Source organism: Oncorhynchus nerka, linkage group LG9b, assembly GCF_034236695.1.
Source record: "Oncorhynchus nerka isolate Pitt River linkage group LG9b, Oner_Uvic_2.0, whole genome shotgun sequence".
Taxonomy (NCBI): Eukaryota; Metazoa; Chordata; class Actinopteri; order Salmoniformes; family Salmonidae; genus Oncorhynchus; species Oncorhynchus nerka.
The window spans coordinates 13632252-13658172 of record NC_088424.1 but is presented as its reverse complement, the minus strand read 5'-3'; the positions used below and the strand labels follow the sequence as shown (position 1 = coordinate 13658172).

At 42.2% G+C, this 25921-nt stretch overlaps 1 protein-coding gene, 1 long non-coding RNA gene and 5 other non-coding genes across 7 annotated transcripts; all 7 read left to right on the top strand.

Annotated features, from left to right (window-relative positions):
- The first annotated feature begins 4645 nt into the window (after window positions 1–4645).
- On the top strand, window positions 4646–7766 carry LOC115114303 (trichohyalin-like). The gene is made up of 2 exons (XM_029642426.2): window positions 4646–6665; window positions 6812–7766. Exons 1-2 carry the CDS (start codon window positions 4999–5001, stop codon window positions 6831–6833), a joined length of 1689 nt encoding a protein of 562 aa, XP_029498286.2. The 5' UTR covers window positions 4646–4998; the 3' UTR covers window positions 6834–7766.
- Window positions 7767–10922: 3156 nt separating this feature from the next.
- On the top strand, window positions 10923–14362 carry LOC115114302 (uncharacterized). Its single transcript, XR_003861219.2, has 9 exons — window positions 10923–11022; window positions 11803–11869; window positions 12095–12161; window positions 12384–12433; window positions 12613–12669; window positions 12872–12934; window positions 13703–13765; window positions 13941–14004; window positions 14228–14362. It is a non-coding gene; the product is annotated as an uncharacterized LOC115114302 (long non-coding RNA).
- LOC115114890 (small nucleolar RNA SNORD74) lies at window positions 11941–12020 on the top strand. Its single transcript, XR_003861285.1, has one exon. It is a non-coding gene; the product is annotated as a small nucleolar RNA SNORD74 (small nucleolar RNA).
- LOC115114891 (small nucleolar RNA SNORD74) lies at window positions 12233–12312 on the top strand. Its single transcript, XR_003861286.1, has one exon. It is a non-coding gene; the product is annotated as a small nucleolar RNA SNORD74 (small nucleolar RNA).
- Window positions 12722–12798, top strand: LOC115114904 (small nucleolar RNA SNORD79). The gene has a single exon (XR_003861299.1). It is a non-coding gene; the product is annotated as a small nucleolar RNA SNORD79 (small nucleolar RNA).
- On the top strand, window positions 12972–13055 carry LOC115114892 (small nucleolar RNA snR60/Z15/Z230/Z193/J17). Its single transcript, XR_003861288.1, has one exon. It is a non-coding gene; the product is annotated as a small nucleolar RNA snR60/Z15/Z230/Z193/J17 (small nucleolar RNA).
- On the top strand, window positions 13802–13874 carry LOC115114889 (small nucleolar RNA SNORD47). The gene has a single exon (XR_003861284.2). It is a non-coding gene; the product is annotated as a small nucleolar RNA SNORD47 (small nucleolar RNA).
- Window positions 14363–25921: the final 11559 nt, after the last annotated feature.

The following is a 25921-nucleotide window of genomic DNA, read 5'->3' as shown; positions in this document are numbered from 1 at the left end:
GCTACATATGTAGGCTGAAGCGTAATTTACTATTAGAAGTTTGTTATATTGTGCTATAACACCTTGTATTGAATCCGGGCCTATACTCCCCTACATATTTATCTGGACAGTGAAGCTAAACTTTAAATTTGTCTTTATACTAAATGTCGCTCTAACTTTAAATACCGGCTCTATACTTATTTGCGGGTATTTTCATACATGTATTTTTTAACGTTTAGAAAATATTTGATGTCAATGTCAAGTGTTCACATGTGTGTATAAGCACATGTTTATGTGAGAAAAGTCATAAGGTGTAACTAAAATAAGCATTCGGAGTCACCAGAAATTCCGGTTACACCATATGCCGGGGGCGGCATGTAGCCTCACGGTTAGAGCGTTGGGTCAGTAACCGACAGGTTGCTAGATCGAATTCCCGAGCTGACAAGGTAAAAATATGTTGTTCTGCCCCTGAACAAGGCAGTTAACCCACTGTTCCTATGCCGTCATTGTAAATAACAATTTGTTCTTAACTGATTTGCCTAGATAAATAAAAGGTTAAATTAAACAATGAATCACAATATGGTTGAATGATGTCAATATGTTTGTATTAAGTTATTCATCTACAGGTTTTTGTAGGATAAGGGTGTTTTATGTCAAAAACTTTTTTTTAATCAAGCAGCTAATACTGAAAATATGTTTATGTAAACAACTACTAACCTATCTATCTATATTAATTGAGGGTCAATTTGCAGATGCATTTATCGTCAGGATACAGATTACTGCTAACTCAATTGCAAATAAGCCACAGAAACCCAGTCGTTCTACTTTGGGGGGAGTAGATGTAACAGTATAACTTTAGTCCGTCCCCTCGCCCCTACCCAGGCTCGAACCAGGGACCTTCTGCACACATCAACAACTGACACCCACGAAGGATCGTTACCCATCGCTCCACAAAAGCCACGGTCCTCGCAGAGCAAGGGGGACCACTACTTCAAGGTCTCAGAGCGAGCGCGCACCACCACTAACTAGCTAGCCATTTCACATCGGTTACATAGACAGCAGTCTACGATCGGAGGGAAGCCAGTCCTACGCCACCATATCTGACTTGCTTAGACATGATGAGAGAGCAGTATGGGCTTACCTGGAGTAGGTCCTAAGAGATGTCAAGAACAAGAATCCACAAATCATGACACTCCACATGATGAGCTACGGTCCCATCACCCAATACAGAAACAAGAAGGACATATATCTACTTCGCACTCTGCCACATAGTTACGGATTCAAACAAATCACCTTTCTGAAAAAGGCCCACGGGAAGGGGGCATCAGATGGCATGGGTTCACCACACCTTCCCCCTCGGATACTTTGTTGGATCGAACAACAGAAATGGAAGTGAATGAGGACATACAGCTCACTCAGCTTACACTTTCTACCAATCTTCTTTAACAAACCATCTCCCTTTTCCCCCAACATTTTTAAGTCATTTGAAATGAGGGGTCATCCAATGAAAAAAACTAAGATATTTATTATACTGTAACTTATAATTTCCTTAATGTTGAATATTTGAGACCACACATTTATTCATGTTTTTTGCTTGAAATAATGGTCAGAAAACCGTAATGATTTGTCTATTTCAGGCACACCCGTTGCTGACAGGTGTATAAAATCGAGCACACAGCCATGCAATCTCCAAAGACAAACATTGGCAGTAGAATGGCCTCACTGAAGAGCTCAGTGACTTCCCATGTGGCACCGTCATAGGATGCCACCGTTTCAAAAAGTCAGTTCGTTAAATTTCTGCCCTGGTCAACTGTAAGTGCTGTTATTGTAGTGGAAACATACATCTAAAAGCAACAACGGCTCAGCCGCGAAGTGGTACAAGCTCACAGAACGGGACTGCCGAGTGCTGAAGCACGTAAAAAATGGTCTGTCCTGGGTTGCAACACTCACTACCGAGTTCCAAACTGCCTCTGGAAGCAGGCAGAGAGAAGCCTTCTCCGATGGGCCCAGAGAGCAAATCAAATGCACTATAGGCCTACTGCTCAGATGACTGTCTGCAGCACTCTGGGCCTGCCGGGAAGGCAGAGTTTACACCTTCAGACACATGAAATGGTTCAAAATAGCAAAGAGATGCTGTTTTTGAGTGAATTCATGTTTCAGTCCTTACTCAGCACTGTCAACACTTTTTATTCAACACTTTTATAAGCCATAAAATGTGAGTTCTTCCTACTTCCACTCAGCGCCTCAACTAGCACAGCAGCAGTAATGAATGAGTAGGAAAGTGTTGTATTCGTGAACGTGACAAGTAAACTGATTTGATGCCTCGTTTTGAGATCAGAGCGAGAGCTGCATGTAGCCACGTGTGCACATTTTGTTCATGGACAAACTTTTACTATTTTATCTGTGGATTAATTGTCGGAGTAGAGGACCTTGTACATTTAAGGTAAAATAACCCAATGTTTATATCCCTGGACAAATTAGTTAGCAACAGCAAGCTAGCTAATAAATGTTTAATGATTTTCGACCTGTCCCCAAATCAATATAGTTTGTTTTGATATTTCAACCAACGTGACCTGATCGCGTCTGGTGTGGATGGACGAAAATCAACATGCGTCAGTGTTCACAATAAACGCGCGTTGGAAGTTGCACATGGCGTTAAAGTTTGCTCAGAAAACCGGACATTTGCACCGGAAAAAAATGGAGGGAACTTTGTGTGAGACAGACACATGGCTATTTTTTTCGATTGGCTTAAGGCATGAGTATGCGGAATTGATGAATACACAAATACTCAAGACAAACAGTGATATAGCGTACTGTAGCACCCTCGACAGGGATATTCTGTAACAAATAGCATTCTTAACATCAATCAGACGGATAGCTACCAAATAGATTTGTTTTCCCTCGCATCTAGCTGCCCAGTTGATCGTAATGTAGGATTAATTATACAGCTAGTTAAAGGTAGTTGCAAGTCCAGTGGCTAGCCAGGAGTTCGTATGAAATGTATAGGCTACTCTCCGGTGAACAACACTGTGCACTTTGTCCACTGCCAGTCTTAACAACAGCTTACTGAACACGGTTGTTTGAATACATCCCATAAAGTACATTGCTTGGTGTATGTTTTAAGCATAGGAAAACATCCCCTTTGCCAGTCAAACATTTTAAGCACAATTGTTTCAGTGGTTTAAACGACGGGATGGACACTGCTAAGATTCGTAATAGCGGTGTTGAAAACATCCTCACTCACATCTACCACGTTTACTGGTCGCGGGGTCTCCACCCGGATCAGAAACACGGTGAAATTAGCGAAACGGAGGGGTTTGGCCCACCCGGATCATAAACACGGTGAAATAAACAGTGAAATTAGCGAAAGGGAGGGGTTTGGCCGAGAGCGACTTCGCTTCCTTTACTTCTTCTTCGATGAGGTTTAACGGCGGTTGGCATCCAAACACTTTTGCATTACCGCCACATACTAGACTGGAGTATAACTCCCTTATACTTAGCTTGAAAATTTAAATAAATCAACAAAAATACCTTACACTCAAACGCACCACCCTATTCCACTAATCCTACCTCAGGCCAACAGCTTGAAAGGACAGGACACCACCCTATTCCACTAGACCAGAGTTACACCCTGTAACTCTTCTGACTAGTCTTGTACACCCAAATACCTCTCTGCAGCTGCCACCACAACCTCATTTTTCAGCGACTTGTGTTCCATCCCTCCAGTACAGTTGATAACCATTTCTATAAACACTAAAAATCTAATCTTACTCAAGCATATATCACTTGTTGACCTATCTCTCTGTACTCATACAGATATACTACTCACACCACTCCTTTCAGGATCCCTCCCACCCCAACCCATCTTCCTCTACTTTCTTCACTGCCTCAGCATATGACAACATCTGCACTACTCTAACCCCGGAAACCTCAACCTGTCTCTCTCGCAACTGACATTTCTGATCCCCAGCCCTATGGGCACCCTTCCAATTAACACATACCATTACTTTCCCCAATGCTACTCATTCCTTTGTCTCATGCCCTTCTGCACACTTCTCACACCTAAGAACCTCCTTCGTACACACTGCTGCCACATGCCCATAAGCTTGACACCTGTAACAACGTTAGGTATTAGTATCAGAGAACTTCACCACACCTACCCCCTCCGATACTTCGCCCTCGTTCACTTCCATTTCTCTTGTCTTCGATCCGACGTACAGCTCACTCTGCTTACACTTTCTACCAATCTTCTTTAACAAACCATCTCTATTTTCCTGCCATTTTTAAACGATTCGAGCTCACCCTCTTCCTACCCCTCTCTCTCTTCAACCTCCTCTGCCTCTCTTTTTCCCTCATTCCTCCTTCATATTCCAAGTATGTCTCCTTATGATAATACTGCACTTCTCCTGACATACATCTTATTCTTGCCCTCTCAAGGGATGCCATTTTCCTTATCTCCAGCGTGTCCAGTCCAGACACAACAACGCGTCCCTCTGCACAATGAATGGACCAAAATTAAATCATTTGTTTCGCACTTCAGCAGCAGCAGGCATCAGTAAACCACTAATAATAATACTATTTAAAAACCATATCTGCTAGTAATCAAAAGAGGCCAGTTCTGTAAATCAATGGGCTTCATGTGAGGAAATTCCTTAACACAACGGAAATCACAATTTCACAACACATTCCCCCCAGAAGTGAAACAGGAAGTGACAACTTTGAGAATTTTACTTCTGGGTAAACAAGATAAGTAGTACGCTATTTCATATTGATGAGCCTAGTTTTATACCCTTTACAGAGATACAATATCAGTTAATCAGGGAAAGAATTGCTGCTTCAGAATCATTTTTTCAAGACAAACGATTTAACACTGTCATCACAAAAAGGGGTTTGGATTATGACAATGGTATGAATGATAGAATGGAATGACATCATAAATAAGGAGTACCCAAGAAGAGACACAGCTGTGTTGTCTTCTTCAGATCACCTCCATATATCCCTGTTTTGTGCCAACAAGACATGCAGGAGGCAGAGATGGCAAGGAGGCAACAGGAGAAGGAAACAAAGGAGAGACAGAAAGAGATAGAGAATTTCAGGGTACAAGAGGATAAGACAAAGGCAGAAAAAGATGAAAGAAAAACAGGACAGAAGACATGGGGGAACACAGATATGGAGAGTGTGCAACAGGACAAAGAGAGGGTCCAGAGAAAGTTGGAGCCTGCTGTCCCTGTGCTAAAAGCAAGGGTCATTGAGTGCAAGCCCAGGCCGAAACCAGACCTGATACCTGAGTATGGACTCGAGCCCAAGGCTGACCCAGCACCCAGGCCCAGGGCTGAGAAGGCAGACATGGAGCTGCTGGACATTGAGGATGAGGAGTGTGAGGATGAAGAGTTGGCTCTCATGGGCAACAAAAAGATTATGCGTTCCTCAGATCTGGAAGAAGCCCAGCATGAGCTTCAAAAGGAGGCTAAGGAGGCCAGGTGTAGAGGCCTGGCCGAAGCCATCAAGAAATGTTACAGACACAACGGCTCTAGTAATATTAGTAAAGAAGACAGCGCACCACCTATGAATGTTGCCAATAGTAAGACTAATGGAGATATGGAGGGAGGAACTGTTTGTTCCTCAAACAGTAATGAAGCAGACGAGAGAATTACCAAAGTGGACAGCGTGACTGGGAAAGTGATTGGCTGGGTGAACAGAAAAGTCAAAGAGAGAAACGAGAGAAAGATTGCAAGAACATACTGGAGGGAGGAGAATCAAAGTGATCAGTTGTACATAAACGGTGTAGTGGTTTGCAGCCGTGCCCAGCGGGAGAGAGAAAAGAGGGCAAAACTCCTCAAAGGTGAGCAAACCAGACGGAGGCTGGAAAGACGCTGGCAAGAGTGGGAGAAGAGGTACAGAAGAAAGAACACGCTGAAGAGGGTACAGAGAAATGGGCTCTGGTACAGGGAGTTGGAGGACAAGGACAACAGCCAGGGTAGTCATGAGGACAACTCACTGCCTGATGGAGCAGATGAGGCTGACGGTGATGAAGAGGTGGAATACCTTTTAATGTATGGGCCCTGCGACTGTGAACTCTGCAGGTACGGATACACATGTCTCTGGTACAGTTACGACAAGGAGGAGACAGACCCCAAGGAGGCTAGGAGCAAGAGGAGGAGGATAATCAATTGGATCAATACAAGAGTCAAAGAAGATTATCGCAAGAGAATCAACACAACCTTTAACATCCAGAGTTTAGTATGCAATGATTATGCCATTTACGGAAACGCCATCCTTCGCCAATGGGACCTACAGAAGATCATACGGCGGGAACTCGTAAAAAAGGAGGAAAGAAGACAACGGCTGGAGAAGCGCTGGAAGGAGTGGGAGAAAGCAAGGGCTCAGAAGATAAAAACAATTCTTCAGGAGAAGAAGGCAAAGGAACAGGTCAGGCTCAATAGGCTGATAGACCTGAATCTAGAGGCAGACCAGAAGATCAAGGAGTTCATTGCTGCCAATCCAGGAATCCAGTCCCAGTACCCTGGAGGTCATACCAGGATGGAAATGATGGGACGTTGGGACATGGGCTACCAGAGGGAGGAGACTCAGGGCCAGGAGGGCAGAGTTTGGCCTGCTACTGTACAAAAGTCCACTGCACCTCTGCGGACCAAGAAAATAACCAAATGGCAGAAGTTGCAAAAATGGTAAAGAATAGAGCTAGAGGGGAGCTGAATATGAGCTGTACTACTGGTGACAACAGTAATTTATGTGAATTCCTCAATAGCAAAAATGTAATGGTGGAATAATGTTCACATTACCAAGATGCTAATTTATCTCATCATTTTTGCAGGTTTTACATGATCCAACTGTGAAAAGTCCAGCCCCAGAATGATCATATGAAAGTTATTTCCTAATAAATATTTTGGAAGTAAAATGAAAATCCAAACGGAATCAATTAAATACGGATCCTATCAGATACTATTCCCTCATAATATGGTACATTGTTATTTCAAAACCAGACACTTAAAAACAAAGACATAGTTCATTTTGTTGCATATATTTCAAAATGTAATTTAATGAAACAAAATTAAAAGAATGTTAATAGATTTTTTGTGAATGAATACTGGTAACCAAAGCAGGCAATCTGAGAAGTGTCCAAAATGGCCATCCCAAGGCATATCGGTGAACAATATTTTCAGAATTATGAGAAAAAAGGTCCAAAATACTAAATACAAAGTTGCTCATTTTAAAAGAATTGCAAAATGATTCCGTCAAGGGCAATAGAGTATTCTTCCTAACAAAGATGTCTACATATGTTTCAGGATGTTGTGTATTCCTGGAAATGGTCTTCATGTAAACATGACCGTTTTGAAAACATAGCTTCTTTCTCCCCAAAAAGTAGTATCTTGGCACCAGTTACCATGGGTATTTCTGTACTGAATGAAATATTACCACTACCTTTTTAAAAACATGTATATCTTTATTTCCCAAACACAATTCAACAATCACTTTGTATTTGAATTATTTTAGGCATATTTTAAACATAGGCTTATTACCTAACAAACACTTAGTACTTAAAAAAACACTTTTAACATAGGCCAGGTCCTGTTATTACCTCATATCCCAGCGATAATGCCTTGCATTACTACGCCTGGGATGAAAACACTTACATTTGCTCAACTGGTCATCCCTACTGCCTCTGATCTGGTGGACTCACTAAACACAAATGCTTTGTTTGTAAATTATGTCTGAGTGTTGGAGTGTGCCCCTGGCTATTCGTAAATAAATAAAAAATAACAAGAAAATTGTGCCGTCTGGTTTGCTGAATATAAGGAAGTTGAAATTATTTATACTTTTACTTTTGATACTTAAATACAATTTAGCAATTCCGTTTACTTTTGATACTTAAGTATGTTTAAAACCAAATACTTTTAGACTTTTACTCAAGTAGTATTTTACTGGGTGATTTTACTTTTACTTGAGTCATTTTCTATTAAGGTATCTTTACTTTTACTCTAGTATGACAATTTAGAACTTTTTCCACCACTGGTATAATGCAGAGTGCCACATGGCTGGACTCACACTGACAAATCATATTTTTCATGAACAAAAGATAGACCCTCCTGCCCTCACTAGCTTTATCCCTTGTCTCAACAGTGATGGGATCATTAGTGAGCACAGGACAGAACCATTTTCTGCCTCCTCTTCTTCTTCACCCTGCTTTCCCACTCACTGTTTACTCTGTTGTTCATCCTGCTCCTCCCCCCTCTCCTCTTGAATATCCCCTTTCAGTGCAATGTCAGAACATGGTGACTGGTCATACGTCCATCTACTTGGAGAACAGCTCCCCGTCACAAAGCCAGCGGATGGTTCCTCTCTTTGCTCTGGGAGGCATGCTGTTCTCTTGGATGCCAGAGAGGCCCACACGGTTTTCACATGCTCCCAGTTTCTTCTTGTACAGGTCACTGAAGAGAGTTGCGCCGGTGAAATAGTTATCAAAGGTAAATGTGGTACCCTGTGCCCAAGTAAGGGACATTCAACAGGATCATGAAAGCATCATAGCACTCCCGTTTTCCTGAAGCAGATGGGTTCTTGCCCACAAATACATTGAAGTCGCACATGTAACCATTTCGTGGGCTTGGATTTCATGTATTGTTTGAGGCATTGGTGGGCCTTGGAGCGCACCATGCGCTCGTCAATGGAAAGGTTCTGGAATTGGGAGACTTCCCTGCATGCATCCAATATCTGGTCTTTGAGAGGTTTGATTCTCATGAGCCGATTGTACCCTTCTTCTTGTCGTTTTCCTCACCCTCTGCTGGGTCACTCAAGTGCAGTGAATAGGTGATTGGCCCAAAATCTTGTCATGGTCATGACTGTACAGCAAAAAGGATTACCATACAACCTGTTCGGGACCCAGTAGTCTGATACAGTGTGCACATTCAGCAGACCCATATAGATTACAATGCTGAGGTATTTGTACATTTCCTCCATGGATACAGATCTCCATGGTTCTTTAAATCCCTGTTCCTGTCTTCTCTTGGCATTCTTGTTTGTATTTGAGCAGAGAGTATCAACAACATCATTACTGAAGAACAGCTGGAAGAACTCAAGTGGGGTGTAGTACTTTGAAGTGTTTAGCTGGTGTCCTGGAGTCCTGGCAGGTTTGAGGGGGAACAGTTTAGGCTCTTGGTCTGGTTCATCCTCACTCCTCCTCGCTGACCCACTGTTAAGAGATGTGGCTAGATTAGCGTTTTTTTCTGGATTTGGCAGGGCTGGGTGTCCAGGGGGGAGAGGATGGAGAGAGGCATGGCCTTCTTTTGCCCCGTTTCTGTGCTGCTTTAGGGCCAGAGATGTTTTTTGTTCCTCTTTTTTGAAGCTCTGGTCTCTATGGCTTTTGTCGCAGAGGAAAGTGCATCTTCATCCTCCTCACTTGACTTTAAAACATCAGTGGAGGGAGGGGAGGCACCTCTTATGCTGAGCTGTGATGCATCTGTTCCATTGAACAGGGAGTCATTCCCGTCTTCAGTCTCTGACGGTTCTGTCTTCATCTTCCTCTCTAAAATGTATCAAAAAATGAAATTGGGTTAAGGTGAGCAATATCAGTTCATTGTGACAGCTCTAGTGTATGCAAATACAGTTAAAGTCGGAAGTTTACATACACTTTAGCCAAATAGATTTAAAATCAGTTTTTCACAATTCCTGACATTTAATCCTAGTCAAAAGTCCATGTCTTAGGTCAGTTACGATCACCACTTTTTTTGAAGAATGTGAAATGTCAGAATATTAGTAGAGAATTATTTATTTCAGCTTTTATTTATTTCATCACATTCCCAGTGGGTCAGAAGTTTACATACACTCAATTAGTATTTGGCAGCATTGCCTTTAAATTGTTTAACTTGGGTCAAACATTTTGGGTAGCCTTCCACAAGCTTCCCACAATAAGTGGGTGAATTTGGGCCCATTCCTCCTGACAGAGCTGGTGTAACTGAGTCAGGTTTGTAGGCCTCCTTGCTCGCACATGATTTTTCAGTTCTGCGCACACATTTTCTATAGGATTGAGGTCAGGGCTTTGTGATGGCCACTCCAATACCTTGACTTTGTTGTCCTTAAGCCATTTTACCACAACTTTGGAAGTATGCTTGGGGTCAGTGTCCATTTGGAAGACCCATTTGCAACCAAGCTTTAACTTCCTGACTGATGTCTTGAGATGTTGCTTCAATATATCCACATAATTTTCCTGCCTCATGATGCCATCTATTTTGTGAAGTGCACCAGTCCCTCCTGCAGCAAAGCACCCCCACAACATGATGCTGCCACCCCCATGCTTCATGGTTGGGATGGTGTTCTTTAGCTTGCAAGCCCCCCCTCAGACACACACACACGAGGGAAAAACAAAGTAGAATAATTTTATTACACAGTTAATAGTTTTTCTATGTCCGAGTTCATAAATACAGATAGACTTGAAATGGAAATTCAAATAGACTACACACTCATTATATTGGAGTTTGGGAACCAGAAATGCAAGCCCATATTGTTTATCAGAGCTGGCCTGGTAAACTTTAGTATAGTGTCTACTGTCTTGCTTAGTCAGACTATGGCTATCTTGCTTGATCAGGCTAGCTGTTTTACCAGTATGGAAAGAAAAGGCTAAACTATGCCCTCCATGTCTCAGCCAGTGGGAGCCATTCAATAATCCAGTTTTCTATTTGGTTAGCTACTATAGTTGGCTAGCTAGCTAAACACATTCACTGCTTTCTTATCGTACATTTACAAGGTAGAACTATTAAAAGTAAAACCATAATGTTTTCTTTTAGAACAAAACCAATATTGAACGAAACTGGCGCACAAGTGAGTGTGCGGCTTCGGCAAAACGTGTTATCACGTACTGTACTGTCTTTGACGTTATGGCTATGTATGACATCATGTAATGTGATACCGATTTTTCCCACAAGGCAGCAGGGTGATAGTATAAATACCAACGTCACCCCTTCATAAAATCCTCTTCCGCGCTTAACTCAACAATGTATGGTGTACAGGTCATACTGTGCGGGCCACAAAATGGTAACTATTACATTTTATTTGCTTTGGAAGATAATGTAACGTTAAAAGAACTGGACTCTAATGCGTACTACTCAAAATGTGTATTTTGTGTGTCTTACGTAGCTATTTGTATTGCATGGTGGTGTATTTTCATGTGTGGCCTTGAACCAGTAACGTTCCATTCACCGCCAGCTCTGCTAATATTAATATAAAAATTCTTTCATTGAACAGAGTTCCGTTGAGTAATTATTTTCATTTACATCCGGTATGTACTTCTCGCTGCGAATGTATTGAGCTGTTGATTGCCGAATACGTATTTTCGGTCGCTTGTAAATTCATTTTAGAATATTTTTTTTGGGGGGAAGTGCATACTCGAGTAAATGAAGCTAGTTGCTCAACTCAACTGCATATTTATCTACGAACATATTTTGACATTCTTTTTATTGCAACAATATAATACTACAACAGAGGGACACAACGCGTAAATAGCAGTTTATTTTGAATTTCCTGGGCATTGGAGGTCTAACACACTGGTTCAGTTTGGCCTGAACCGCCACGTGCTAATTGTTAGCACCAGCTCAAATATACTAACGAGACTAAAGTTACATGTTTTTGGATTCATTAGACATTTACATAGCCAGTGTTAATTCGAACACTTGTGTCTTTTAGTTTATGACAAAATTCATGTTAGGAACTTTTGATGAAACGCCGACTTTACTGACCAGACATGGATTTGCGCTTCTAACTATTCATTCCACTTAACTTTGCCAGGTATCTTATCATATTCTTCTAACCTTTCAGATTATGAAGTACAAACCAACGTTACTTGATCCTGATGAATGACTCAGCGAAAATGGTTTACGATCAGGTATGTCACGCATTCCCATCAAACATTGATTTTTATATCAAGCCCACATTCGTTTGAATAAGAGTTGCTGGTATGTCTGATATGATGAGAAACATGTTGGTAGGGACATCTGAAATAAATGAAGAAACGCCAACTTTACTGACCAGACATGGATTTGCGCTTTTAACTGTTCGTTTCACTTAAACCGTTGCCCATTATTTTTATCATATTCTTCTAACCTTTCAGATTATGAAGTACAAACCAACGTTACTTGATCCTGATGAATGACTCAGCGAAAATGGTTTACGATCAGGTATGTCATGCATTCCCATCAAACATTGATTTTTATATCAAGCCCACATTCGTTTGAATAAGAGTTGCTGGTATGTCTGATATGATGAGAAACATGTTGGTAGGGACATCTGAAATGAATGAAGAAACGCCAACTTTACTGACCAGACATGGATTTGCGCTTTTAACGGTTCGTTTCACTTAAACCGTTGCCCATTATTTTATCATTCTTCTAACCTTTCAGATTATGAGGATCAATCTGCTCGATCCTGGATGACAATGGTGTACAATCAGGTATGGCATGGCTTCACATCTAACTCGTTGTACTTAATATCAAACCTACGTGATGAATATTTGAATAAGAGTAGTGGACAGAATTCATTTCTGATGCATTTTCAAACTGATGGATATCCATTTGGCAGCGTTATATGTGTTTTGACTGGAAAAAATTGACAGAGCGACCGTTTCCGTAGGTTAAAACCACCTTTAAGCTGACCTTGTTAAGGAAACCAGGCCATCCAGGAGCGTGGGTAAGTGCTTTGCATGGAATCCTTAGTTTTGGACCATATGCATTGTTGACTATGCCGTTGATGATGTTTAAAGTATCATTGGGAATCTCTCTGAGACTATGTGAAAGAATTTAGATAACTGAAACGGTCTGCAGTATAATTTTAAAAGGACCCTACCCCTCCTACGTACAGCTGAAATTAACTAGCTTTATTTGTTCCTCAGTTGTGCCTCAAGTTGTTGTCGGATGGTTGGAACCTCTAGTCGGACTCATCAATACAGTTGCCTGTAAGTTGTTTACTGCAGCTGGAACACTTGACCATTGCCGATACAATGATGACAGCATAGTTCAGCAGATTAACCATGAAGAACACTCAGCATTGTCTTTCGCTCCTATCTGATGTATCGGCTTTACACGGAAATATAAATTCAACATGTAACAATTTCAATGGTTTTACTGAGTTCATATTTCAAGTCAATTGAAATAAACCCATTATGCCCATATCTATGGATTTCACACGGCTCGGCGGTGGTGCCCTCCCCCCGAAAGGGCTTTAATTGATAGAAATCCCCCAGTTTAATCGGCTGTCTGGGTGGCGTGTCTCAAAATGCACACTTTTTTTTTACCTGGCAACAGCTCTTGTGGGCGGTCATATAGTCAGCATGCCAATTGTACTCATTGAATGCCTGGCTTTGTGGAAAAAGCACAGTTTAGTTTCCTGTTATTGTCCCCAGCACAATGTGTATAATGGTCATGCTGTTTGATATTTACATTTAAGTCATTTAGCAGACGCTCTTATCCAGAGCGACTTACAAATTGGTGCTTTCACCTTATGTGATATGCCACCTGTGAAGGTAAAGAGTATCTTGGCAAAGAAAATGCTCACTAACAGGGATGGAAATGCATTGTTCACATTTTCAGTAGCATTTTGTGTGCATGGGAAAGTTCAGCTCATGGGACCAACAGTTTACATGTTGCATTTATATTTTTGTTCAGTGTATATAGGACTTTGAAGATGGCTTCCCTCTGCTCTTGACACCATTTTTATATTTCAGACATGGAAAATTGGCTGATCTTGCTGTTTTAGGGTTACATCGCAAAATGAGCCACAGGCCAAGGTAAGCGCTTGGGCTACATTGACTTTACATATCAGCAGCCTGTGATGAAAAGATTCTGCCATATGAGTACACTGATTATACTCCTACCGTTCCATTTATTTCTGAGGCTAAAGTGAAGCTCATTGACTCATCAGTTCATGCTATGTGCTGCACTAACTTTTTCCTTCCCACTTAGGTTCCTGGAGGCTGTCAGACCAGTTGCGTTTGTAATTAATGTCCTTGATGCCTCAACTGAGCAGGTATGTTTCATGTATACAGAGGAAGTGGTTTGTTTAAGTCTCACTGCCATTGTTTCAGTGACCTGGTCCATGTTTTTATATGTGGGGGTGAGCAAATGATGATTCAATTCTTGAACTCTCTCCCTGAGCTCTTGATGACTAAAAGAATACTGATCTTGCCCCTTTGACATCCTAATGGTTGACTGTAACTTCATTTGGTTAACTTGTCTTCCTCTTCCCACAGGGTTTGGTCATGAAAGTGCAAGGACAATTACCACTGACCTGCAATGTTCACTATTTTATTGTGCTGTCCAAATTTACTTAATTAAACTGCAAATGTAGTGTGAACTATAGCTTGGTCAATAAAGAATTACTCAAAGCATTGGTTTCACTTGCTGTTGTCCATAACAATAATGCTGTGTGTATATATGTGAAGTGTTGGTCCCAGAGAATGTAATGTTAATTTCTCTACCATAAGCCACTACCATTAAATAATTTGGCAGACCACAGGGCATGGATTTGCTTATGTTAATTTTGAACAGTCACGTGGTGGTTGACAGGCAGGCAATTTAAATGTGGTGAGGCCCATTGTCCTGGCACTCATCTGCAGCCATAGCCTCGTTTCAACAATGCACAGTCGCAAGGATCTACGCATAATTCCCATAAATTGACGTTCCATGGCCTGCATACTCACCAGACATGTTACTCCACGTGGGGTACGTGTTACTTTTTGAATAGTGATACAGAACCACATTGTACTGTGATACTCAACCCCCAAAATCTTTCCCGGGAGTTGTCAGTCTTGGGTTTCGTGGGTAATTGTCCTTGAGGTTTTTGTTCGGGAGTGTACCGTGTAAAGGAAAGTTATTCTACAACTTCATTACGGCATTGGCAAGTAGTTATAAAAGCATGCCTTAATTTGGCGCTGTTTAGACCCTGATTTTCATAGTCTCCGAGATGGCTAGTGTGAGGATTCTGTGTTATGCACTATAGCCCGTTACTATGTGATTGCATGTTCTCTGCTGTTGGCTTGTGGCTGTATGTGTTATGCAACACAGCTGACTTGAGACATTGTCAATAGTTTCAGGGCCATGGGCCTTTCTCATGATGGAAAAATACAATAAGAACTGTGCAGTGAGTTGTGGGGGCACATTCAGAACGTAGTGTTGCGAGAACAAACGGTCTTATGTTATAACAGGAGCCAGGTGTGTGAACTGTATTGAGCATGGGCGCATAGATATTCTACAACTACTGACTGCTGAAGCGGCTGGGACCAGCTCGGGCGCCAACGATCGATGGGCTGAGTGAGTTTAAACCACGCCCAGTCTCTAATATAACCTTCAGGAACAAGTCAGTTCTATTTTCGCTGCGAGGTGTGACAGCGAGCCTGTATATACGAAAATTGCATTTACCACTTATTGCTTAGCTAATAAAAAGTACATAGTATACAATCGGTGACTAATTTTCATATTTATCCTGATACCAGATTCGATTGACGTAACCCTTAACACTAGTACCACCAAAATAATGTTAGCTAGCTATCACCTAGCTACCTGTAATTTCTTTGTTCCCACTCAATGATGGCGTCTCCCATCAACCAAGGTTCCGTGGCCTGAGCAAGGCAGTTAACCCACTGTTCATAGGCCGTCATTGTAAATAACCATTTGTTCTTAACTGACTTGCCTAGTTAAAGGTAAACGTAAGGTATGTTCAACAATTCCCTTCAATGTTTGTCTCAAGAATAAACAAGTGAAATAATTAGTCAGATTAGCTAGCTACTTGTCTTGGCTCTTAAAGGGGAAATCAGCAGTTGATACATCTTTGGATTTAAAATTATATGTACCCATTGATTCTTGAAAATATTACTTATAAATGCCCTATGAGCTTAGTTTGTCATACCCCACCAGAACCCCAAATAAAAGCTAGTTTTACTCCAATGTTTTTTAACAAAGTAAATGTAACCACTAGCCTCAAGCTATATCAAGGAAGGTCAGTCCTTGCATCTATAGCTCTGGCTATGAATTTGAGTGGTAACATTTCTCCAGCCCAGTCCCATGAAGACGGAAGATGCTTTATTGTTTCTACTGCTGATTGCTGCTTTAAGTGCTTTTCATTTGCTTCATATTGTAACCTGCAGTAGGCTCTATGTGAGTGCGGTATAATGAAAACACTGACTCCTACAATAACCAAGGGCTTTTGGTCTTGCTGGCAACGGCTAATTACCTTTCAGTTTGACCAAAAGGCCTGAAGTCTCTTGTTCATAGACAAGGAAACACTTACATACCCCCATGTTATAATTTAAAATGTAATATATTCATTTTGTAGTAAGAAACATAACGGCTAACAGGGGCACCCTTGTGTTTTATCATGAACAGTGTATGAAAGGAGGGCCTCGTCCCTGGTGACGGAGGCTGCTGCAGCTACAGGACTACCCTTGTCTGTAGTTAAGGTATGAAATTGAGGGAAGGGGTGAGAGGGAGGTGGAATTAGGGACCTGTGACTACAGGGTTGGTGTATTTTGAGGGGTTAGTGGAAAGAGGGATTGATTTCGGGGAAAGAAATAGGCTGTGTTCTGATACCCAGCATCCAGAAGTGTTCACACTTTCATTTCACCTCATGCATTTAAAAGCTTTGGATTGGTGCAACCATAATGGGGAGACATTCCACTACAGCACAAGACCACTGAACGACCCCAGGCCAAGAGTTGTCTTTCCCTAACCCCCTGTATTATTAGAATGTTGTGAATTAAAGAATAAACAACCCACCACTAAAACACTGCGGATTAGGCAGGATCAGGCAACAGTGTAAAATCATGTTTAATTACGGTACTGTAAACAGTATTTTATCAAGACAGAAGTTATACAGTGTTATGCTTGAATGTTTTTAGTTGAGTTACATTTAACGACAATGCTTTCCTTTCAAATTACAGAACCGGATTGGTAACTATGGGCGTTCACTTAATTCAATTCAATTCAATTCAAGGGCTTTATTGGCATGGGAAACATGTGTTAACATTGCCATAGCAAGTGAGGTAGACAACATACAAAGTGAATATATAAAGTGAAAAACAATACCTCCTAATACCTCCTGCAAGACCCGGTGCCACAAAGCTGCTGGTTATAAGAGCAGTGTGTCTGCCTATAACTTGTTTTGTTCAGAGGTGCTGAAGGGGAAATGTATGTATTCTCAGATGAATGTTTATTCCAACATAAAAAATATTGTCCTGCATTCTGATGTCAAATGTTGAGAGTCACTTTCACCTCTCCATTCAATGATGCGTCTTTCCACAGGAATCCTTTTTTAGTCAGAAAATATGATATATTTCTCAATTCAAATGACTGATCCTTTTGGATTATTTTTTAAAGCGGGCTTTAAAGTAAGATTATTATTTAAATAATGATATTAACTGGCCAATTACATATTTTTGGGGGGTGTTTTTTCCCCCGATTTACTACTACTACTACTACTACTACTACTACTACTACTACTACTACTAATAATAATTAATTTTAATTTGGTGGATGCTTTCAGGACACTCAAGGACATCTTACATTAAATGTAGGCCTACATAAAATGAAGTGCAGTACATAAAGTGCATCAATCAACAGCAATATAAAATCTAAGCAATATGAAATCAAAGGACCAGACAAAATAGTACAGATAAAAAGAAGATGGGGGGGGTTGGGAAGAAGATACAACCCCGGTTTAGGGTGTGGGTTTGGTTTAAGGGGGTAGGGTTGGTTTAGGGTAAGGGTTTAGTTTAGTGGGGTAGGGTTGGTTTAGGGTAAGGGTTTGGTTTAAGAGGGTAGGGTTGGTTTAGGGTACGGGTTTGGTTTAAGGGGGTAGGGTTGGTTTAGGGTACGGGTTTGGTTTAGTGGGGTAGGGTTGGTTTAGGGTACGGGTTTAGTTTAGTGGGGTAGGGTTGGTTTAGGGTACGGGTTTGGTTTGGTTTAAGGTGGTAGGGTTGCTTTAGGGTAATGGTTTGGTTTAAGGGGGTAGGGTTGGTTTCGGGTACGGGTTTGGTTTAAGGGGGTAGGGTTGGTTTTAGGGTACGGGATTGGTTTAAGGGGGTAGGGTTGGTTTAGGGTAAGGGTTTGGTTTAAGGGGGTAGCGTTGGTTTAGGGTAAGGGTTTGGTTTAAGGGGGTTGGTTTAGGGTAAGGGTTTGGTTTAAGGGGATAGGGTTGGTTTAGAGTAAGGGTTTGGTTTAAGGGGGTAGGGTTGGTTTAGGGTAAGGGTTTGGTTTAAGGGGGTAGGGTTGTGAATAGTAGCTAAAGGCCTGGGCACCCATGGTGCAAAGGTGGAATGGGGGCGAGATGATACCAGCAGAGGAGGAGCGGGAGAGGGCATACACTGGGAGAAGATCAGAGAGGTAGGTGGGTGCCAGGTTGTGGAGGACTTTGTTGGTGAGGAGGAGTATTTTAAAATTAATACAAGATTGCACAGGGAGCCAGTATTGGTTTGATGTGTTCAGTTGATCTGGTGCTAGTGTGGATTCTGGCAGCAGAGTTCAGAACCAGCTGGAATCTATTGATGAGATTGGTGGGCATCTGGTGACGTAGAGTGTTACAGTAGTCTAGTCAGGAAGTAACCAAGGCATGGATAGGGTTTTCGGTGCTGGAGTGTGACAGTGAGGGGTGGAGCCTGGAGATTTTGCGGAGGTGGAAGAATGCTGTCCGGTTGCTGGTTTTTATGTGGGTTCGAAAGAGAGGGAACTATCCAGGGAGACACCAATACTTTTGACTTGTGTTTACAGAGGGACAGGGAAACCATCTGTGGTGATGCTTGTAGAGAGTGGATTTAGAGCTGATGAGCATGACCTCTGTCTTGTTGCGTTTGAGGATGTTCATGCTCATCCAGCTCTGGATGTCCTGAAGGCAGCTGATGAGGGAAGGGTAGAGCTGGGTGTCATCAGCATAGCAGTGGAAGTGAACTTTGTGATGTTGCCTGATCTCGCCCAGGGGTAGGAGGAATATGGATTCTACTGACAATAACCATTCATGGTTGAAGAAGGATTTTGCACATTAATGATTGATTTACAGAAATGCGGTCCATGGTTTGAATCATAAGTGAAATGTATTCAGAAATCTATTACTTACAGCTATGCGGTTCACTACAAATCACTTATCCATCCCTAATCATTAAGCAGTTGTGAGATGGATGCCTAGTTTAAGTAGTAATGACAGTGTATCTAGTAACACGACATCAAGCTGCCCTCAAACCTATATCGCTAGTACACAGTAATAAATGCAGTATCAACATTGTTCTGAAACATGTTGGAGTTATGCTGTTATCTAATAACCAATACCGCTAGACTGTAATAACATAGTAGTTATTATGGAAGTACAAAGTGATGCCATTTTTCCTCATTTGTTTCGAGTGAACAGTAAGAAAGCATTTTTATCCAGCCTGGCATTATCACACCTGAATTGACTGGCCAATGAAGCACAAATCCCTTGATGCAGCCTAATGCAATTAGTTGTATCCGCCTGTGATTTAAAATAGACAGCAAATTTATTTTTTGAAGCACCAATGTCTTTTAGCACCGTTATTAGTCACCATAATCACCATTGGAGCACTCCACAATAATATCGCACAATATTCAGCGATAACACTCATACAATGATCCTATCACCAATATATAAACTCAGCAAAAAAAGAAACGTCCTCTCACTGTCAACTGCGTTTATTTTCAGCAAACTTAACATGTGTAAATAAAGTCAAAATCAAAAGCAACAGTCAGTATCTGGTGTGCCCACCAGCTGCATTAAGTACTGCAGTGCATCTCCTTCCCATGAACTGCACCAAATTTGCCAGTTCTTGCTGTGAGATGTTACCCCACTCTTCCACCAAGGCACCTGCAAGTTCCCAGACATTTCTGGGGGGGAATGTCCCTAGCCCTCACCCTCCTATTCAACAGGCCCCAGACGTGCTCAATGGGATTGAGATCCGGGCTCTTCGCTGGCCATGGCGAGGGCCAGCCGGGCCCCAGTCAACCTCCAGCCCCTCCTAGAAGTGGCGAGGGCTAGCCGGGAACCAGTGGACCTCCAGTGCCCCTCAAACATGGTGAGGAACGGTTTGGCCTCAGCGGACCTCTGGGGCCCCCCAGACCCCATGTTGCATCCTCACCTGATCAGCCGGTGGGTCTACATTCTCCCCAATCATTTCATGGGCATTTTCAAAAGTCTCCCAAAATATGCTTCTGCAACCACATTGCAACTAGCGAAGACCCTAAATGCAACAACAAAAACAGGGTTGTTGAAACCAAAATGTTCAGTTGAGACCAATCATATTTCAGCTACATTAAAGGGGCTGAGCTACAAAGTAATATCGCCTACCTGTTTGTGAATTCAGGGGAAAGGCTATGGGCCATATAACTGTGATGATGTATAATTAGCAATTTCACCTTATTTGTTTCAGACCTTTGTGGTTTATTCTGGGTATCCTGTCTTGGAGACATTTCTGGTGGTTCCACTTCTCTTCACTGCAAGGATATATATTTCCTCATCATCCTTTCTGGTTTAGCTATGTTGTCCTTTACGACATCTTTCAGCAGTTTATATTTATTTTACCAAGCAAGTTGACTGGGAACACAAACTGCATTACAACAACAAACTGGGGATAATTTGCATGCATGGGAAGGTGAGGGGTAGAATGGGCCAAAATGAAGTGTACAAAAATCAAGATGTATTCTCTTGTGTTTTTTTGTGGGGTAGGGTCTGCCTGTCTTGCCTGGACCCCCCGGGTCCCCAGGTCCTGCAGTTGCTGTGTCAGTGCGACCCATAACAGAAACTCTTGCCCACGCCATGCTGGTGTCAGATGTGAGTCGTAAGAATGTGGTTGTTTGCTTTGTTTTCAATGGTGGGAATTTAGTCACAAAAATATGTTGAAATTAAGTGTCCAGTATATTGAAATTAAATGCATCCATCTTATCTACCTGCTGTTTTTGTGAGACAGAAAGATGAATGAAAGTCAAATGAATAGTTTTGTTTGTGTTATGCGTGTGATAGTATTTAACTGCATGGCAGTACATTTGTGTTACAGATAACCCCAAACACCCTGGTGACATTGGACATCTCCCAACTTTAGGAACATTTCAAATAGAACAAATCTTCCTGTTTGTATTTTGTTATTTTGGTGGTTAATATAGGGCAGACAGACAGGTTCTCTACTTTCTCCCCTTTTCACTTGCCTCCTTTTTTTTGCAGTAATGCTGCATTCACTTGGTTGCGTGTATGTATACATCCTATTCAGAATATTGTTCATATTTTTAAAAAAAATCATTACTTGAAGGGCTGTGAAAACAATGAAAATGTCACAATATATTTAGGGATGCAAAACCCAGATTCGAATCATGTGTTGATCTATTGCCATGGACGTAGCATCTTCCTTTGCCAATCGATTGGCAAATGACTTTAAACTGCATGTTTCTCATTTGATGATTTAGGACAGGGTTCCTCAACTGACTGTGGTTTTATTTTGCACCTCAAGTTTTCTGAGCATCAAAATTATATATATATATATTATTTTAAATATGCTGTTAAGCCTCATAGTCTACTTGAGCCAGTTAAGTTATTTTATATAGGCCTAGGCGCGGGAGAAATAGACTCCAATTAAGCCCTCATGTTATTTGTAAAGTCACATTAAAATGAAGATTATTGTTGAAAATAATTACTTGACTGGTGTAGGTTTTCTCCATCTGTTGCTGTGCAACACTTGCATAGCAAGTTAGCTATATGTTCAGCACCATGCACTGGTCACCTCCTATTGATTGCAGCTTTACCTTACAGCACCTAAAAATGGTCCGCTGCCTGCTTTAATAGTCTCCTGCATTCTCTCTCATGAATGAACTAAAACGTCATTTTTGCATTATTAAGGTAGGGTAACATTGTAGGTACGCTACACCACAATTTTGAATACAGTAGGTATTCTTTCCATTTGTCCTGTTGAAACACACAAACTACAGTATTTAGCCTAAAGCAGCATATGATTTTACAGTAGACTATAGATGTCACATGGCACGGTGTCAAAATTGTAGAGCAGCACATTGGTCTGAACAACTTGTAGCCTCTTAGTGAATGTCTCTTAATGAGAAACAATCATCAAAATGGATGAGAATATTGCATTTTGAAATGCAAATACGATCGAATCTGTAGGCAAATTGAAATAATGATTCCGACATCAGCGGACCTGCGTGAGGGGTGCGTTAGATGAATTAGGGCGTTTCGGAGGGGCTAAATGTGGCACCATCTAGGCCTAGGCTAAAGCCCGGAGCCTCCCGTGGGCCTACTCTCTCCTGATGAATTAGGGCGTTTCGGAGGGGCTAAATGTGGCACCATCTAGGCCTAGGCTAAAGCCCGGAGCCTCCCGTGGGCCTACTCTCTCCTGATGAATTAGGGCGTTTCGGAGGGGCTAAATGTGGCACCATCTAGGCCTAGGCTAAAGCCCGGAGCCTCCCGTGGGCCTACTCTCTCCTGATGAATTAGGGCGTTTTGGAGGGGCTAAATGTGGCACCATCTAGGCCTAGGCTAAAGCCCGGAGCCTCCCATGGGCCTACTCTCTCCTGATGAATTAGGGCGTTTCGGAGGGGCTAAATGTGGCACCATCTAGGCCTAGGCTAAAGCCCGGAGCCTCCCGTGGGCCTACTCTTTCCTGATGAATTTGCATGGGTATGACGGACAGACAGGAAGTCTGAGAAATATACAGTAAGTAAGCAAGCAACGTCAAAAAAGGGTGATGAAGACAAATTATCGGCCTAACATCCAAAACATGCAGCTTCAGGGCCTGTGGGAGCTGTAAGGACAAACCTTGTATCCTCAGGTTGTAGTCCTTCACATTTGATTTAATGCTACTACCGACCGTGGCAAGCCTTTTGGACAGGCGGTTGGCAATACCTTGACCATTTATTGGTAACAGATTTTTTAAAAATTGTTAAATGTAATCCAATCTAAACAAATAAACATAAAAAAACGATAATCTGCAAAACAATTACTCATACCATCCAACAATAGATCATTAGCAACAGAAACCAAGTTCAGAAAGAGCTAAAAAATAATAAATAATTGTGTTTGCCCACCCAGAAATGTCATCAACAGATATGTATTGACTTGTTCCTATTGTTGAATATACACTGCTCAACAAAAATAAAGGGAACACTAAAATAACACATCCTAGATCTGAATGAATGAAATATTCTTATTAAATACTTTTTTCTTTACATAGTTGAATGTGCTGACAACAAAATCACACAAAAATGATCAATGGAAATCAAATGTATCAACCCATGGAGGTCTGGATTTGGAGTCACACTCAAAATTAAAGTGGAAAACCACACTACAGGCTGATCCAACTTTGATGTAATGTCCTTAAAACAAGTCAAAATGAGGCTTAGTAGTGTGTGTGGCCTCCACATGCCTATATGACCTCCCTACAATGCCTGGGCATGCTCCTGATGAGGTGGCAGATGGTCTCCTGAGGGATCTCCTCCCAGACCTGGACTAAAGCATCCGCCAACTCCTGGACAGTCTGTGGTGCAACGTGGTGTTGGTGGATGGAGCGAGATATGATGTCCCAGATGTGCTCAATTGGATTCAGGTCTGGGGAACGGGCGGGCCAGTCCATAGCATCAATGCCTTCCTCTTGCAGGAACTGCTGACACACTCCAGCCACATGAGGTCTAGCATTGTCTTGCATTAGGAGGAACCCAGGGCCAACCGCACCAGCATATGGTCTCACAAGGGGTCTGAGGATCTCATCTCGGTACCTACTGGCAGTCAGGCTACCTCTGGCGAGCACATGGAGGGCTGTGCGGCCCCCCAAAGAAATGCCACCCCACACCATGACTGACCCACCACCAAACCGGTCATGCTGGAGGATGTTGCAGGCAGCAGAACGTTCTCCACAGCGTCTCCAGACTCTGTCACGTCTGTCACATGTGCTGAGTGTGAACCTGCTTTCATCTGTGAAGAGCACAGGGCGCCAGTGGCGAATTTGCCAATCTTGGTGTTCTCTGGTAAATGCCAAACGTCCTGCACGGTGTTGGGCTGTAAGCACAACCTCCACCTGTGGACGTCGGGCCCTCATACCACCCTCATGGTGTCTGTTTCTGACCGTTTGAGCAGACACATGCACATTTGTGGCCTGCTGGAGGTCATTTTGCAAGGCTCTGGCAGTGCTCCTCCTGCTCCTCATTGGACAAAGGCGGAGGTAGCGGTCCTGCTGCTGGGTTGTTGCCCTCCTACGGCCTCCTCCACGTCTCCTGATGTACTGGCCTGTCTCCTGGTAGCGTCTCCATGCTCTGGACACTACGCTGACAGACACAGCAAACCTTCTTGCCACAGCTCGCATTGATGTACCATCCTGGATGAGCTGCACTACCTGAGCCACTTGTGTGGGTTGTAGATTCCGTCTCATGCTACCACTAGAGTGAAAGCACCGCCAGCATTCAAGTGACCAAAACATCAGACAAGAAGCATAGGAACTGAGAAGTGGTCTGTGGTCACCACCTGCAGAACCACTCCTTTATTGGGGGTGTCTTGCTAATTGCTTATAATTTCCACCTGTTGTCTATTCCATTTGCACAACTGCATGTGAAATTTATTGTCATTCAGTGTTGCTTCCTAAGTGGACAGTTCGATTTCACAGAAGTGTGATTGACTTGTAGTTACATTCTGTTGTTTAAGTGTTCCCTTTATTTTTTTGAGCAGTGTATATATCCTGCATATTTTGTCATCAGGCCACAGAGGAACCTCTGTTCTAGCTGCAGACTGAAGGTTTCCTCCAGATTGGTCCTCAATCTGTTTCTCTGCAGTCTGGAGTGCAGTCTGGAAGCGACTGCTGGTGGGGGACCATCAATCTGTTACTCTGCAGTCTGTGGAGTGCAGTCTGGAAGCGACTGCTGGTGGGGGACCATCAATGGAGGATGCTGTTCTTCCTCTCCATCATCTTGAGTTTTCTGTAATCAGAAAGGTTCTAAATACTTTGACCAGGGAGATCAATTATATTCATTGATCTAAAAATTGCACTGTTAAAAACGGAGGAAGTAGTTCTCGATCTGCACAAGTTGAAAAAACAGCTGTTCCATCTTCACTTTCCTGCTGTGCCCTGAAATAAAATAAAAAAATAGATTAGAGAGGGCATCGCATGCTGAAAAATAACTTTGTTTAGTCATTTGAAATGAATTACATAGATTGAAATTGTATGTTGCTTGAGCATTGCAACATATTGCTCCTCCCAGCACAGAGCAGGTTTTTGCCTCTCAAGGGTGACACTGACATTCCTGCCCCAATCCCTAATGGTGTCCAGTGTTGTTCCTAAAACATAACAACAGTGACAGATGTGACATTTCTAATCAATACTGAAATTCTATGCTTAGATTATTGATACAATGATTTACCTGGAAGAGACTGTGCAATTTCTGCCATTTCACTTTCTGCCCCTGTTGCAACTTTTGTTGCTCGGGAAAACCTCTGTGGCAGAGAGTCCACTATTACAAAAAAAAACAGGAAATGTTAGGAACATCACCTAGAGTCAACCAGCATAAAGTCAATTAATAAGAACAATTCCAAGTGTACCAACCAACATTGCCTCTGGTGTATCTTTTTCCCATGGTGGAGAAGTGCAGGAGGAGGTCAATACGATGGGACGGCGTCATCTCTTTGGTGACCTTCCCAAAGCACCTCAAATAGGACCACAGCCTCTCCATCTGCTCCCTATCTGCCAGTCCAGCACCTTCCACATATTGGGTGTTGAATTTCATCTAGAAATTAAAATAAGGGTTATTTGGTTAAACCTTATAAAATATGAATAAATACCTACTGACAATATTAATGATCCTGTTCAAGTACCTGACATGGCAAGTCATGTATAACTGGCACAACCAATTTGGTCTCATGCTTCAATTCAGAAAAGTTTCTCTAAAAAGTTATGGACAAAATGTTC